This window comes from Canis lupus, chromosome 27, assembly GCF_011100685.1.
Source record: "Canis lupus familiaris isolate Mischka breed German Shepherd chromosome 27, alternate assembly UU_Cfam_GSD_1.0, whole genome shotgun sequence".
Lineage (NCBI taxonomy): Eukaryota > Metazoa > Chordata > Mammalia > Carnivora > Canidae > Canis > Canis lupus.
Genome location: NC_049248.1, coordinates 28,094,219 through 28,108,198, shown reverse-complemented (window position 1 = coordinate 28,108,198; position 13,980 = coordinate 28,094,219). Strand labels below are relative to the sequence as shown.

Sequence of the window (13,980 nt, the reverse complement as noted above, 5' to 3'; positions counted from 1 at the left end):
TCAAACAACTGAGCCACCCAGGCAATAAAATACCTTAAAAATAAATAAATAAATAGTCTCAAGTTTCTACCTTCTTGAAACAAATATGCAAACCAGCCTGTACCTCTCCTGTTTTCCCCTTACCTGTTGGTCTCAGTGTCTTCTCCTTCATTTCCCTCTTGCTAGCCAGCCCCCTACCACCACCACCTATGAGTGGTTTCCACTCTACCACTGACTCTCTTCTGTAGGTGCACCTGCTGCCCTCATATGGGGAACTCCAGGGGACACTGCTGACTCTCAGCAGCATTAATTTTGTTGACTGCTCCGTCCTCCTTAAAGTGAATTACTTGTCAGCTTCCATGCTGCCTTGGTTTTCCCTCTTTCTCTAGACTCTCCTGCAAACCCTTAGTGGAGGAGTTCTCAGGCTCCCCCTCTTCTCAAGCTTTGTTTTCCTCCCAGAGGATCTCTTCAGTTCCAAAAGCTTTTAGGTAGCATCTGTATGCTGATCAACTCTCAAAGCTGTCATTTCACCACATAACGTTCCTGTATCAGAGCCATCTCTCCAGCTGATTCCTGGATGTTTCTACACATTTCCCGCTGCACCGAAACTCACCTTACCACCTTCTCTCCAAAACCTGTTCCTTGTCCTTTATTGCCCTCCTTTCCAATTTGTGCTTAAACCAGAGTAACATGTTTTGTTTCCTGAGTTCTTTTTAGTTTGCTTTCTCTCTCTCTCTTTGAAACACTTTTTTTTCCTCTTTCTACTTATATCCCTTCCTCCCCTTTCCTTAACTCTCAACTGTTACTGCCTCGCTGGTGAAGCATCATCTGGCCTGGAAACACCTTGGTGAGTACCAATGCTCCTGCCATGGGCTCCTGCTTCTCATACTGTCCACCCCCCTCCCTCCACTTTGTCTCTTTCTGCCCTGTGTGCTCTGATCACAGTGTGTTAAAGCAAATTGGTGTCCCTGTCTCTTCCTCTTCTGCCACAGGACTTACTGGAGAGCAAGGACTCCTTTCTCTTTATTGCTGTGGTCCCTTACCGGAGGGTTTGGCACATTGTAGGTGCTTAGTAGATGTTTAAATGATTATTGAAAGAAAGACCAGATGGATATAATGCACAGAATATCACAGACCCCCTTAGAGTTAGAGGGCAACTCTGTAATGACAGCAGTATCTCTCAGTGGGAGAGCTGTCAACAGTGTAGATGGGACAGTTCTTAATTATGCAGGACTGTCTAATGCATCACAAGATGTTTAACACGCCTACTTCCTGCCATTGGTGACCACCAGATCCTGAAGCGGATATTCAGGATATGCACCCTGTTCTCTCCCCATCCCACATGATCTTCATTGGCAGTTACTGATTAGGAATAGGGACCCCCTTTTCCGCCCACTGCCGTCTTTTCCCGAGTTGATACAACTGGAGTGCTAGTAATGCTATGAAGTATCAGTACAGTAAAGACTCCATGTGCACATGGATCTGTCACACAGGACTTTGAATCTCCTTACAACCTTGGATGTAGCTTGTAAAATTGCACGTGTCTGGAATTCCATTTGGTGTTGAGCATATCATAAGGCTTGGAGGAAATTGCTCTGGTGCCTGTGGGGATCGTTTGCTTTAGATGATGAAGGATTGACAGGCTTTGGAATGAGGGTTTGGCAGAGAACATTCCTACATTCTTAAAATGGAAAGAGTCGCACGTCCTTCACATCTGAGAACCCACGGCATAGGAGAGACAGATGGATTCAAGATGACTTGAGTGTTCACTGGATTAGTGATGAAGAAATAATGGATGTTATTTTGACTGATGGGATCAAGTCGAAGGCCATTGTCAGCAGTGAAGAGAATGATTTTTTTTGGAGGGTGAGAAATCCATATGAGAGGAGACCTGGCAGCTTCAGCCTGGCGTGGGTTCGTTAGGGCTGGAGGGGGAACCGAATAATACCACCCAGAGGTCCTGCAACTCACCCCAAACACAAACTGTTTATGGTGGAACAAGTATGATGACGGGTATTTTTATACCCATCATCTCATTTTCTAACATAGACGCCCATTTGTTTACACAGAAGGTCAATAGCTATTGACCTTATTATTATAGAGAAAGCAACTAAGGGGCAGACATAAATTCAAAATCTCATAGCTAGATATGTTTTTTTTTTTTCCCTGAAAGTCCATGGCTTCTGACTCCAAATACAGTTATATTTCTGCTCCACCAAAACAGGCCCACCATCTGCCCCAAAAACCAAAGTTCACCATAATCACCTCAAGCCTCTGTGAAAGGTTAAATAAAAAGCAGAGAACTATTTAATTCAATGCATTTCCCAACCCTTAGAGTTAAATTGTCAGGAATCAGGAAAATTCAGCCACTTAAAATGACTCATTTCCTGAGGGCATCAGAGAACAGGGTTTACTCTAAATTGTCTTGGAAAATCAACTGGGTGGAGTCCTTCTGGATCACTGTGAGAGGTCATCCATTGTGAGAGGTCAGATAATTTAGTTGGCCCTCTTTGGAGAGTGTGTTACATTTCCCTAAATTGCATGTGAGGTTTTTTCCCAAAGCTTTCTTAAAGGGTGGAAAGAATATAATGCAAAAAGAAAGTGGCAAGATTACTTGCTGGGTGTTAATGGCAATTTCGAACAAGCAAAGAAGCAGAGCAATAATCAGTGTCACCTGGTACATTTTAGTGACATGGTTGTTCAAATTTTATAACAGGGAAGAACCAGGCATTTTTAAAAAAATGCCAGAGACTAATCTGGTTGAAAATATGCTGCTGACTCCTGAAATAAAGTTTACTTTGGTTATTTTTTTAGTCCAGTGAAGTTCAGGTTTTATGGTTGAATTTTTTCCCAGACATGTTTTTCTTTTGGATTTTTTTTTTTCTTAACAGGAAATAGAAAATAAACATCTGACCTTAGCATAGTTAACCTCAAATAAATTAAGGTGTGGAATGAAAATCAGACAAATAAATCAGGGTGTGTATATTCTGAAAGGAAATTACAAGCTGGAGCATAGGATACAATATCGCTTGCACAATGAAATGCCGTGTAAGGTACTCCAACAAAAAATTAAGAGCATCCTTAACTTTTGAACAGATGGTACAAAATTCAAAGTAAATAACTGAAAGAAAATGTAAAACCACACTTTAGTCACATCCATCTCGTGTCTCTGGGTCTGCAGGTTGATCTTGGGTTAAAGCTTAAGGGCAGTAGATGAGAGAGTGTACGTACATCTTGTACACTTACTCAGTGTTGCTGGCTCTAAATAGCCTCTCTGAATGCTGTGGTTTTTGGAGATAACATGATTATTTTGTATGGTGGGTAACATATTTTTCCAGTGCATAAGAATCTCAGCAGCCAAGTATTCTGAGTATTGAGTTTATTCTACTTCTGTCCCTGAGAACTAGTTCCTATAAGATCATAGTTGAATGGATGGGCTAAAGAAAAAAAAAGGAGAAATTACTCTAAATGGAAGCTCTAATTGCTAGCGGTTATTTATTTGCTGAAGGTGGAAAGACTCATGATTGTCAGGAAAAATAAATAGATTTACAGGAGCCAATTGTCTTCTTAACACAAGAACACAACTGCTTCTGAGATTTTATTTTTTTTAATAATCTATTATCTACTCAGTTTCTTTCCTCAGCTGTAACATAGTACAGTAATTCTACTTAAAGAATTAGGAGGGTTAAATGAGACGATGGAAGAAAAAGTGGGAAGTATCCTTAATCCATCCTAGGTCACTTGGGACCCATTTTCTTTTGTTCCCACCCCCAATGATGATCTCCTAATAACATGTTGATTTTGATTCTCACAGCTAAGGTAACTGGGAATGGAGGGGAATAATAATATTTTTAAATAGGTGCTTTATCAGTTCTGCTTAAGGAAATGCTCCTAGATAAAAATTAAGAACCCCATATGTGCTCAACTGGAGGTGTACTTACCAAGAATACAGATTATTCAGTACTTGACCAAAATTCTCCTCAATTCATAGAACTATATCTCTATATGTAGATTTCACTTTAATTTTTTTACGGGGAGGGGGGGGACCCAAAGAGAGAGGGAGAGAGAGATTCTTAAGCAGGCTCCATGCCTGACACAGAGCCTCATGTGGGGCTTTATCTCACAAGCCTGAGAACATGACCTGAGCCAAAATCAAGAGTCCAATGCTTAATCTCAGGTGTCCCAAGATTTCATTTTTAAAGAGAAAAAATAAGCTTCCTTACACACTAGGACTACTTAACAATACAACATATTTTCTGTGTAATAAGTTTTAAAAATTTAACTCACTGAAATAAAAAATGACAATAATAAAGAAATGGCAAGAACCCCCAGCACAAATGTTGAGTAAGAGTGTGAGAAGGAAAATCCTATGGCTGTTCATACTCATAAAAAAAAAAAAAAAAAAAAGTCTGAAAATCACCACTCCACCCTAGTTTAGTGAAGCTTTTGTTGAGACTTTTTTTTTAGATGGGGAAGGGAATAATCACTAACAGAACTTTTATAAAGTATTCCTGTAGAAGTCAAAGTCAAGATAGGGTTAATTTATTCTGACAATGGATGTACCAACATAGACATCTCTTAAATTGTTTATTTTTATAGTACGTAATTATCCTCCTGGAGACCTCAGTATTAAATTAGACCCAAGCTCATTCAAACACAAGTTTATTTAAAAAGCAGGGGCAGGTGGGGTGGCTTAGGGGTTTAGTGCCACCTTCGGTCCAGGGCCTGATCCTGGAGACCCGAGATCAAGTCCCTATCTCGGGCTCCCTTGCATGGAGCCTGCTTCTCCCTCTGCCTGTGTCTCTGCCTCCCTCTCTCTCTCTCTCTCTCTCTCTGTGTCTCTCTCATGAATAAATAAATAAAATCTTTAAAAACATAAATAAATAAAATAAAAATAAAATAAAAAGCAAACACAAAAAATAACCTCTGTCCTAGCATAGGTCTTCAGTGAACAAGAGAAGAGTAGGTCTTTTAAGAAAAAAAATTTACATTTATCTAAAACTCAAAATAAACTGTGGTATTTTTTTCCTGACCTAGTTATTGAAGAATCCTATTAATGAAATTCAGCTTTGTTTTATAAATAATGCAATACTTGCTTGTGAGTAGCTGAACCTAATCAGATACCCGGTGAGAGAGGATATTGCTAGCAGTCTGCTTACTATTACCAGGAATACACAATATCACACGTTTTTCAGGTGGGGGCTCTGAGTGGGAATAGGTTCAGTAAGCCACTCTAGATGTCAGCAATCCCCTTCCTCCCTGGGTTGGGACTCTGTCAACATACAGCCTCTTCCCCGACTGTGGCTGGCCATGAATCTTTGTCCTAAGCTTCATGCTAATGCAACTGCAGACAAGTTCTTGGAGCACAAGTCAAGGCCTCTTCCATCAGGGTGCCTCTCTCTGTCAGAGTGCTTCTTTCTGTTTCTCGCTACTTCCTTTCTCACTGCTTATTTCTGGTTTTGAGAGTTTGGTGTGGACTTGCGTTCAGTTTCTGAATTAGAAGAAAAGAGAGAGGGAAAAAAAACATTTTGGATTCAGCGAAATGTGAAAGTCCATGACTGGGCACCTGGGAGGCTCAGGGGTTGAACGTCTGCCTTGGGCTCAGGGCATGGTTCCCGGGGTCCTGGGATGGAGTCCCACATCAGGCTCCCCACATGGAGCCTGCTTCTCCCTCTGCCTATGTCTCTGCTTCCCTCTCTCTCTCTGTGACTCTCATGAGTAAATAAATAAAATCTTTAAAAAAAGAAAGAAAGTCCATGACTATTTATTTGACAGTGGGATTGCCAGTAAGCATAAATTTGAATAAGGTGGGCTGAGAGCCAATGCCAAGGGCAGTTGCTTGAGAGTGCGGATGGGCACTTCGAGAGGTGAGTGAGTCCATGGTGGAAGATCTTATGGAATTTATACTGTCCTTTCCCATAAGTAGTGCTTTTACCTCAAACATTGATTTCAAGGGCTCCCAAGCCTAAAGAAATAAGGAAAAGATCAAGTTTTAAGAAGGCTGATGCCCCCAGGAAGCTTCCTATTACAGCTGGTCAACAGAGAAACAAGAATTGCTCATATCGTGTTCATTGGACATCTCTTAAATCTTTGGGAGGTCAGAGAGCTTTGTTCAATGTCTTTTCCTGCACCCCCCCCCCCCAAAAAAAAGGTTTCTTTAAAAGGAATTTGAGTCCTGGCTGTGATATGCTTTCTGTAACATTCTTAGACACAAGCTTCCTAAGAGACTTTTGTGGCCATGGAGTGAAGAATGAGCAGATACAAGAGCATCTTGCTCTCATCCAAAGCTCTGATATCCCTTAGTGGCATCTCAGAGAGAGAGAGCCAAGGACTTGCTTCCCTTAGAACTGTAAGGCCAGGGGTTATAGGGCTACCAGGGACCTCAGGTTGTCTTTGCCTGAGTGAAGATGACCAGAGAGAAGCAAACAACAGTGCCATGTGCTGGCCCAGTATGTTTTCCTTTTCCCAATTCCTCTCGTATCTCTCCCCAACATCCTCTACAGCCATTGAGAGTAATTAGAACTTTTGTGCTTGGGAGGACATAATATACCTCTGAATAGATTCTGTCCCTTGTCAGTCCTGAGGAACATCACCTGGCATGGGCATGTCTTACTGAAAATACTATTTCTCAGGAATGTTCTTTTTTTTATTTTTCCCCCTCAGGAATGTTCTTTGTGTTCACTGCTGCTCTAGAAGGGACCGGGGAAGAGAGGATTCCGTAATCAAATAAACTTAGGAAACTTTGAGTTAAACAAAGATTTAAAAAAAAAAAAATGAGACTTGTCTTGGCAGCCTTTTAATAGGAACCTCTTCTGTCCGCAAATATAACTGATCTTAGAAGGTGCAGAACAGAGTGGGAGGGGGCAAGCATGTCATTTGATTGTCAAGAGATTTGACAAGTACACATCCTATTTTTATTTCTTGTGCATTATCTTGGCTTTTCTACAATAAGAGCCAGTTCCATGAGCTTATTTAAGCACTCTGGGTGACAGAGACGGAGTGAACCTCTTCGTCTGCTAAATATTCTGCTCTAAATATAGCGGAAACAACTAAACTATGTAGCTGTGCGGATTTGCCTTCTTTATGGTTTTGAGTTAAGGAAGTAGATTGATTCCCTTCCTTCTTTAATCAGCATAAATTTGGTTTACTGATGTATCCCCAAGCCTCCTTTACATTTGCTTTTGAACATGGGAATGCTACTTTCACTTCATTGTGCATTATTTAATTTTTTTTTTAAGCGTTTGTCAGGATTTTCATTCTGAGAACTGTATCAGGCCAGTTGGTACCAAATTACAGTAGGAGGAGGGAAAGGAGATAAAATGGAAAAAGAGAGCCAAGATGGAAAGTCATTTTAGGGATAAAGTTTATTTTTATGGGAAGACATTGTATATTATGCTTTCTCAATGATGATGGTCTTTCTAATCCCCCAATCCAAATATGTGAAGATGCCTTCACCTGAGGAACCTCCAGCATCTCGTGTACATAGTAGGCCCTATACAGGCAGCTGCTCAGCAGTCCACCAGCCCAGAAACTCAGAAGCAATGAGGCAATGAGAATTTTCTGTCAAAGCAGATCGAAAGTAATTATAGGCTCCAAAGGACTAAAATTTGTTTAACCCTGTTAGATTTGCATACTGTTTATTTTCGTACCATGTGGGGGTTATTTACTTATACCATTAAGGGTCAAATATGTGCTTCTCAGCCATATCTATATGCCTGCAGCTGCACACATAAGATTTCACATGGACAAACCATTAAAATAAAGGAAGAACTCCGTGTTTCATTTTGGTTGTGGCATTCCCTGGGGGGCGGGGGGAGCGGTGGAGAACAAGCAAATTATGCCCAGTTTACAGGTTTTTGAACAATCATGGCTGAATAGTTCTGACTTTTCAGGTTGTATCCTCGCCATGCAAGTGCCCTGAACAATCTGGGAACACTGACGAGAGACGCAGCAGAGGCAAAGATGTACTATCAGAGGGCTCTCCAGCTAAATCCTCAGCACAACCGGGCTCTGTTCAATCTCGGCAATCTCCTTAAGTAAGTAGAATGTGTACCTTTGATCAGGCGGTCTTGAAAATTTTACGAAGGAAATCCTTTCCTTCTTAATACTCATCTGGTTGTGCTACTGTCTCCTCTTCCCAGAGTGGAATAATTTAGGGTTTTCAAGCTTTGAGATGAGGTAATAGTCCTCTGAAATAATCTATCCCTTATCACTCAAAAAGAGTATTTCCAAGAGTGTCTCTGGAAGTGTCAGTTCTGGATGTTCATAGGATGCCAATGGGGGGGAGGGGCATAGCTAAGGGTTACATGGTCAGGTAAATTTAGGAAATGCTGAGTTAGACAAAGATAACTCCTCCTCTTGCAAGAACCTTTAATATGCTAAATGCTCTGTGAATCTTCAGGAAGGCAATATCGAATACGATATGATATTTCCCAAAGTCAAATTTTTTTGGTAAGGCATTTCCCAAGTATTCCACAAATATACTTTGGGCAAAGCACTCATCTAAGAAGAGTAGTGTGCTCTAAAGCTGCATCCAGGGATCCCTGGGTTGCTCAGTGGTTTTAGCACCTGCCTTTGGCCCAGAGCATGATCCTGGAGTCCCAGGATCGAGTCCCACATTGGGCTCCCTGCATGGAGCCTGCTTCTCCCTCTGTGTCTCTGCCTCTCTCTCTCTCTCTCTCTCTCTCTGTATCTCTCATGAATAAATAAATAAAATCTTAAAAAAAAAATAAAGCTGCAACCAGATGACACAACTACAACTCCTGTCCAGCATATGCAAGCAGTAAGAAATGAAGCAAGGCCTGCCTGGACTTAGTAATGATAACTCTTGCTCTTAGGGAGACCTGCCAGGTACAATCAGTCATTGGTGTTGGCTTTTCACTCACTGCCTTGGAAGAGGTTCATAGTGTAATTAGTATCACTGAAACCTAGAACAGGGGTGCTTTTGCATCTTGTATTTTTATTAATACAATCTAAGCGTGTTGGTGATGGTGTTGGCATCTGTAGTTTTGGCAATAATGAAATGGTGGAAGTTACGGAATTTGCTTCTAAGCTTAAGAAAACGGTGAAAAGATCCAATGTGGAAATAGGATGAACAAGGTTTGAAATGAGATGGTAGTGATGTATTTATCTCAGCTTATTAGGATGCTAACAATCTACAACACTTACTGGAGGACTCTAGGTGGCTCGGTCGGTTGAGCACCTGACTCCTGGTTTCGTCTCAGGTCATGATCTTGCTGAGCACCGAGTCGACTTGAGATCCGTACCTCCTTCCCACTGCCCTCCCCACCAAATAAATAAATAAATTTATCCATCCTTAAAAAAAATCTCCATACTTCCTGCATTGGTTTCTGAGTCTCTCAACTTCTAGAGCACTCATCTGGTACCTTACAGCTAGCTAATGGTTTGCTTTGTTCTCTTGTCCTCTCCCTAAAAGGATTGTCTTAATTGCCTCAGTAACTCCATATGATGCAACTTCTTCACCTTCCTGTGTACTCCTTGAGTTTTACATGTATAGATAGATCTTAGTCCTTTCTCCTAATGTGTGTGTTAATGTGTGTTTTTTATTTAATCCCATTTGGACAGAAGTATTGAAGTGCCTTAATTATAGAACAAGCTAATATGGTATGATGTGAGAGGTGCCATCCTAAGTGTGAAGTTCTAGGTTTAGGGTTGGCTTTGTCCAGGTACAGGAGCACAAAATCAAGGAGTACTATACAAAAGTAAGTAAATATGGGGAAAGTATGATTCAAATGAGAGAAATAAAAGTATAAATCAGCAAAAACCAAATAAGCTGAATTTTTCAAGTTAGATAATTTTTTGTTACAATTTGATACAAATTGAGAATGATGAAAAACAATCTTAGTTGTTAAATGAAGTGGTACACATGGTGACAGAAAAGTCCTTTTAGTACTAGTTGGCTCCTATTAAAAGTAATAACAGATCAAGAGATGTGGGGAAAATGAGTTCTAATTATTACAGATAATAGTTGCAGGTCAATGGGCTGCTTCTATTTTATTCTCTGATTTTTATGAGCTCTTTTTTTTTTTAATGTGAAGGTTTTGTGGTTTTTTTTTTTTTAAGATTTTACTTATTTATTTGACAGAGAGGGAGAGAGAGACCACAAGCTGGGGAAGCAGCAGGCTCCCTGTGGAGCCAGGAGCCCCATGCAGGGCTTGGAGCTTGACTTGGGGCTCGAACCCAGGACTCTGGATCATGACCTCATCTGAAGGCAAACGCTTGACCTACTTGCCACCCAGGCACCCCCTTATGTGAAGTTCTAAAGACACATCTTTTTAAGTCATTGTTACATCTGTTTTTGTCCTGCCTTAGAGGTCAAATAATTTAATGACTGGATAAAGTCCTATCAGTATCTTTTGGGGTACCAGAATTACATAGTACTGATTTTAAAGACCACATAGATGAGTATTTTTCCCCCAAAGAGCCAGCTTTTTTTTTTTTTTTTAAGATTTTATTATTTTTTTTCATGAGAGACACAGAGAGAGGCAGAGTCACGCAGGCTTTATGCAGGGAGTCTGATGTGGGACTCGATCCTGAGTCTCCAGGATCACGCCCTGGGCTGAAGGCAGTGCTAAACTGCTGAGCCACCTGGGCTGCCCAAGAGCCAGCTTCATGGCAGTTCTTGTAAGGAAGGATGTCCTGCAGTTATGATTATCGTATTGTGCTGAATGGAGCTTTACTTAAAAATGACAGCCGACAGTCCTTAAATTTCATCTTGCCACTACCTGAACAAGAGATGCACGCCCTAACCTTCCTTTTCCACATATTATTGCCATTAACTATTATCTTGAAAAAAAAAAAAAAAAACTATTATCTTGGATGAGTATATGTGAGTTAAAAGGACAAAGAATTATGTTTTGGACCATGGTAATGGCTATTTTTCACAGTAAGAGGGACTCCTGGACACTAAACATGGGATTTTTTTTCTCTCTTTGTCAGAGATTTTGTCAAAATCAACTCTTGGTGATTATCCAAACCAACAACAATGCTTTATATTTGTGTAAGCCTCTAGTTTTCTGAGTGCTTTTTTTTTTTTTTTTTTTTTTTTTTAATGAGGCTCTCCTAGTAACTCTTTAAGGTAGACAGGGAAGAAGAGGGAATAAGGGTCCTGAAAAGTTGAGTGCCTTGTACAAAGCCACTGTTGTTCACCTGTTGCTCCTTTGATTTGCATCAGAGAGTGGAGTGGCTGTATCCACAAAGATTATTCTTACAATCCAGTGGAATAAAATCATGATAACAGCTAACATTTACATAATACTTTGCAGTTTATAGATAAGTGTTTTCTTATGCATTATTTAATTCAATCTTTTTCACAAAAGGTATTCTCATCCATATCCCCATTTTACGAAGGAGAAACCAAGGCTCAGAAATCTTATGTGATGTTGGCCTAGGCCCTGGCAGGCCCAGAACTGAATCCCTGCCCTTGGACTCTGTTTTGTTCACTTTCATTTACCCATGTGCCCAAATAGCTCTTCAACCCAAAAATTACTTAATATTTAGCTATTTAATGGCATGTGGTTGCCTCTTGGGAGAAAGGCCCATCATGGTTTTTTTGTTTTGTTTTGTTTTCTATAAGGAAACATGTTTGTTTACATTATTTCCCTCAGTAGCAGAGAGAGTTGACTCAGGAAGTAGAGCTAATCCACATTTAGTTACCTCTGACTTTCATTTCTGCTTTCCTTAATATATGTCTGCTACTAAGTAGCAAGGGTTGAAGACAAAAGAAACAACAAAGATAAGGATATTTTATTTTATTTATTTTTTTTTATTTTTATTTATTTATGATAGTCACAGAGAGAGAAAGAGAGAGAGGCAGAGACATAGGCAGAGGGAGAAGCAGGCTCCATGCACCGGAAGCCCGATGTGGGATTCGATCCCAGGTCTCCAGGATCGCACCCTGGGCCAAAGGCAGGCGCCAAACCGCTGCGCCACCCAGGGATCCCAAGATAAGGATATTTTAAATTGTGTTTGATCTGATCCATTTTACTATTTGTTTAAAATTTCTACCCCTTCTGTTTTTCATGAGGCAGCTGAGTTTTTTTAAATTGTGCCTCTTTTTTTTTTTTTTGTAATCTAGAAGTTAAAGCTCATTCTGAGAACCTAAGCATATGTTCAGTCGCAAGCATTAGATTGGATCATCCTTGAGAGCAGGGTGCTGTCATTATTCCTGTTTTGTAAATGAAGAAAGAAAGGCTTGGAGAAGTAATGTGCCAGGGTCCCTCAGTGAAGAAAGAGAAGGTGTGGGAATTGAACCTACACCTGTCTGACCACACTGGATTGCCTCCTTGCGGCTCACTTCAAAAGTGATATACAGCCTTGAGCAGCCCAACAGAAATGTAATGAGAGCCAGAATCTGTGACTTAAAATTTTCAGATCACCATATTTCAGAACATAAAAAAGGTGGAATTATTTTTTTTTTTTTATGGTAGTCACAGAGAGAGAGAGAGAGAAAGAGAGAGAGAGGCAGAGACATAGGCAGAGGGAGAAGCAGGCTCCATGCACCGGGAGCCCAACGTGGGATTCGATCCCGGGTCTCCAGGATCGCGCCCTGGGCCAAAGACAGGTGCTAAACCGCTGCGCCACCCAGGGATCCCTGGAATTAATTTTAATAATTATTTTATTCAAGTCTAATATGTCTAAAATATTATCATTTTAGCATGTAGTTACTATCAAAAATTAATTTTAAAATTGAGCATGTAAAAATATTACCAAGCCAGTAATATTTTTTAATCAATTATTTTTTTTTTATAATCAATCTTTGAAATCTAGTATATGTTTTAAACTTACAGTCTATCTCAGACTCGTTGTATTTCAAGTGTTCAATAGCCACATGTGGTTTGTGGCTGCTGTATTGGACAGCACAGATCTTTATGAATGACCTTGACTTTGAAAGAGATGTAAGACTTTGTCCAGGCCAGAAGCTCTAAATAAAATGTGATGCTGTCAGAACAGCCCAGAAATCTTACAGCACTGAAGACAAATTTCATTTGAATTCTTGGAATTCCATGACATACAGCTTTAGACCTGATCATAGCAATAGATTTCAATGAATGTTATTCAAATATATTTGGCCTCTTTCATGACCATTTCACTGGACTTTGACGCTAATCTATTATGATTCTGTGTGGCATGTTTACAGTGTGACAGATTGATAAGGAACAGCTTTCCATGCCAGCATTCTTAATTTATATTAATTATTGTTGGCTTTGCTTAGAACCTAAAATGTAAAAGAAAATAGGCAAGATTAGCATAAACTTTTTATGGATGAAAAGAGAAGTCCCTGATGGCTCAAGAGAATATAATTGAATATTTAAATTCAGGGCATGGGAAAATAGTTTTGTGACTGCTGTGGTAAAATAGTTGCTAGTGTTTGCTACTGAAACAGAATATGAAAAGAACCTCTTAAAGAATTACGTCATACCTCCCTCATTGCCAAAACTCCTTTCTATTCACATGATAGGATATGGGCATTATATAGGTATTACAATAAGTATTGTAATCAAAATACAGAAGAAAGTGAAGTGGGATGTCCAATAATTGAACTATATAGAAGTTGAATTTGAAAAACAAAATACATTCTATAGTCTGATCCTTTAGAAAGTTTTTTTTTTTTTTTTCAAGATTTTACTTATTTATACATAGGAGATACAGAGAGAGAAGCAGAGACCACAGGAAGAAGGAGAAGCAGGGTCCCTGCAGAGAACCCAATGAAGGACTCGATCCCAGGACTCTGGGATCATGGCCTGAGCCAAAGGCAGATGCTCAACCGCTGAGCCAGCCAGGCACCCTGAATCTTTAGAAAATTAAATCCTAAAAAATAAAAGAATATGGAAAGAATGGTGATCACTATCTTTGAAATAAATTTAAATGTTTGAGATTAAATTTCTTTTTATCTCTGGCACTAGCTACACCACCTTTTATTTTATAAAAAGGAGTTGATACATTCAAGATAGTAGTACTCCTCTACTTTTCAAGCAAAGC

At 39.9% G+C, this 13,980-nt stretch overlaps 1 protein-coding gene across 1 annotated transcript in view; it reads left to right on the top strand.

The window, feature by feature from the left end:
* TMTC1 (transmembrane O-mannosyltransferase targeting cadherins 1) overlaps nt 1-13,980 on the top strand; it is a 269,996-nt gene that overhangs the window by 203,904 nt on the left and 52,112 nt on the right. Inside the window, exon 12 of the mRNA XM_038577170.1 lies at nt 7,872-8,015. Coding sequence (XP_038433098.1) covers nt 7,872-8,015 — 144 coding nt within the window. The remainder of the gene's footprint in view (nt 1-7,871; nt 8,016-13,980) is intronic.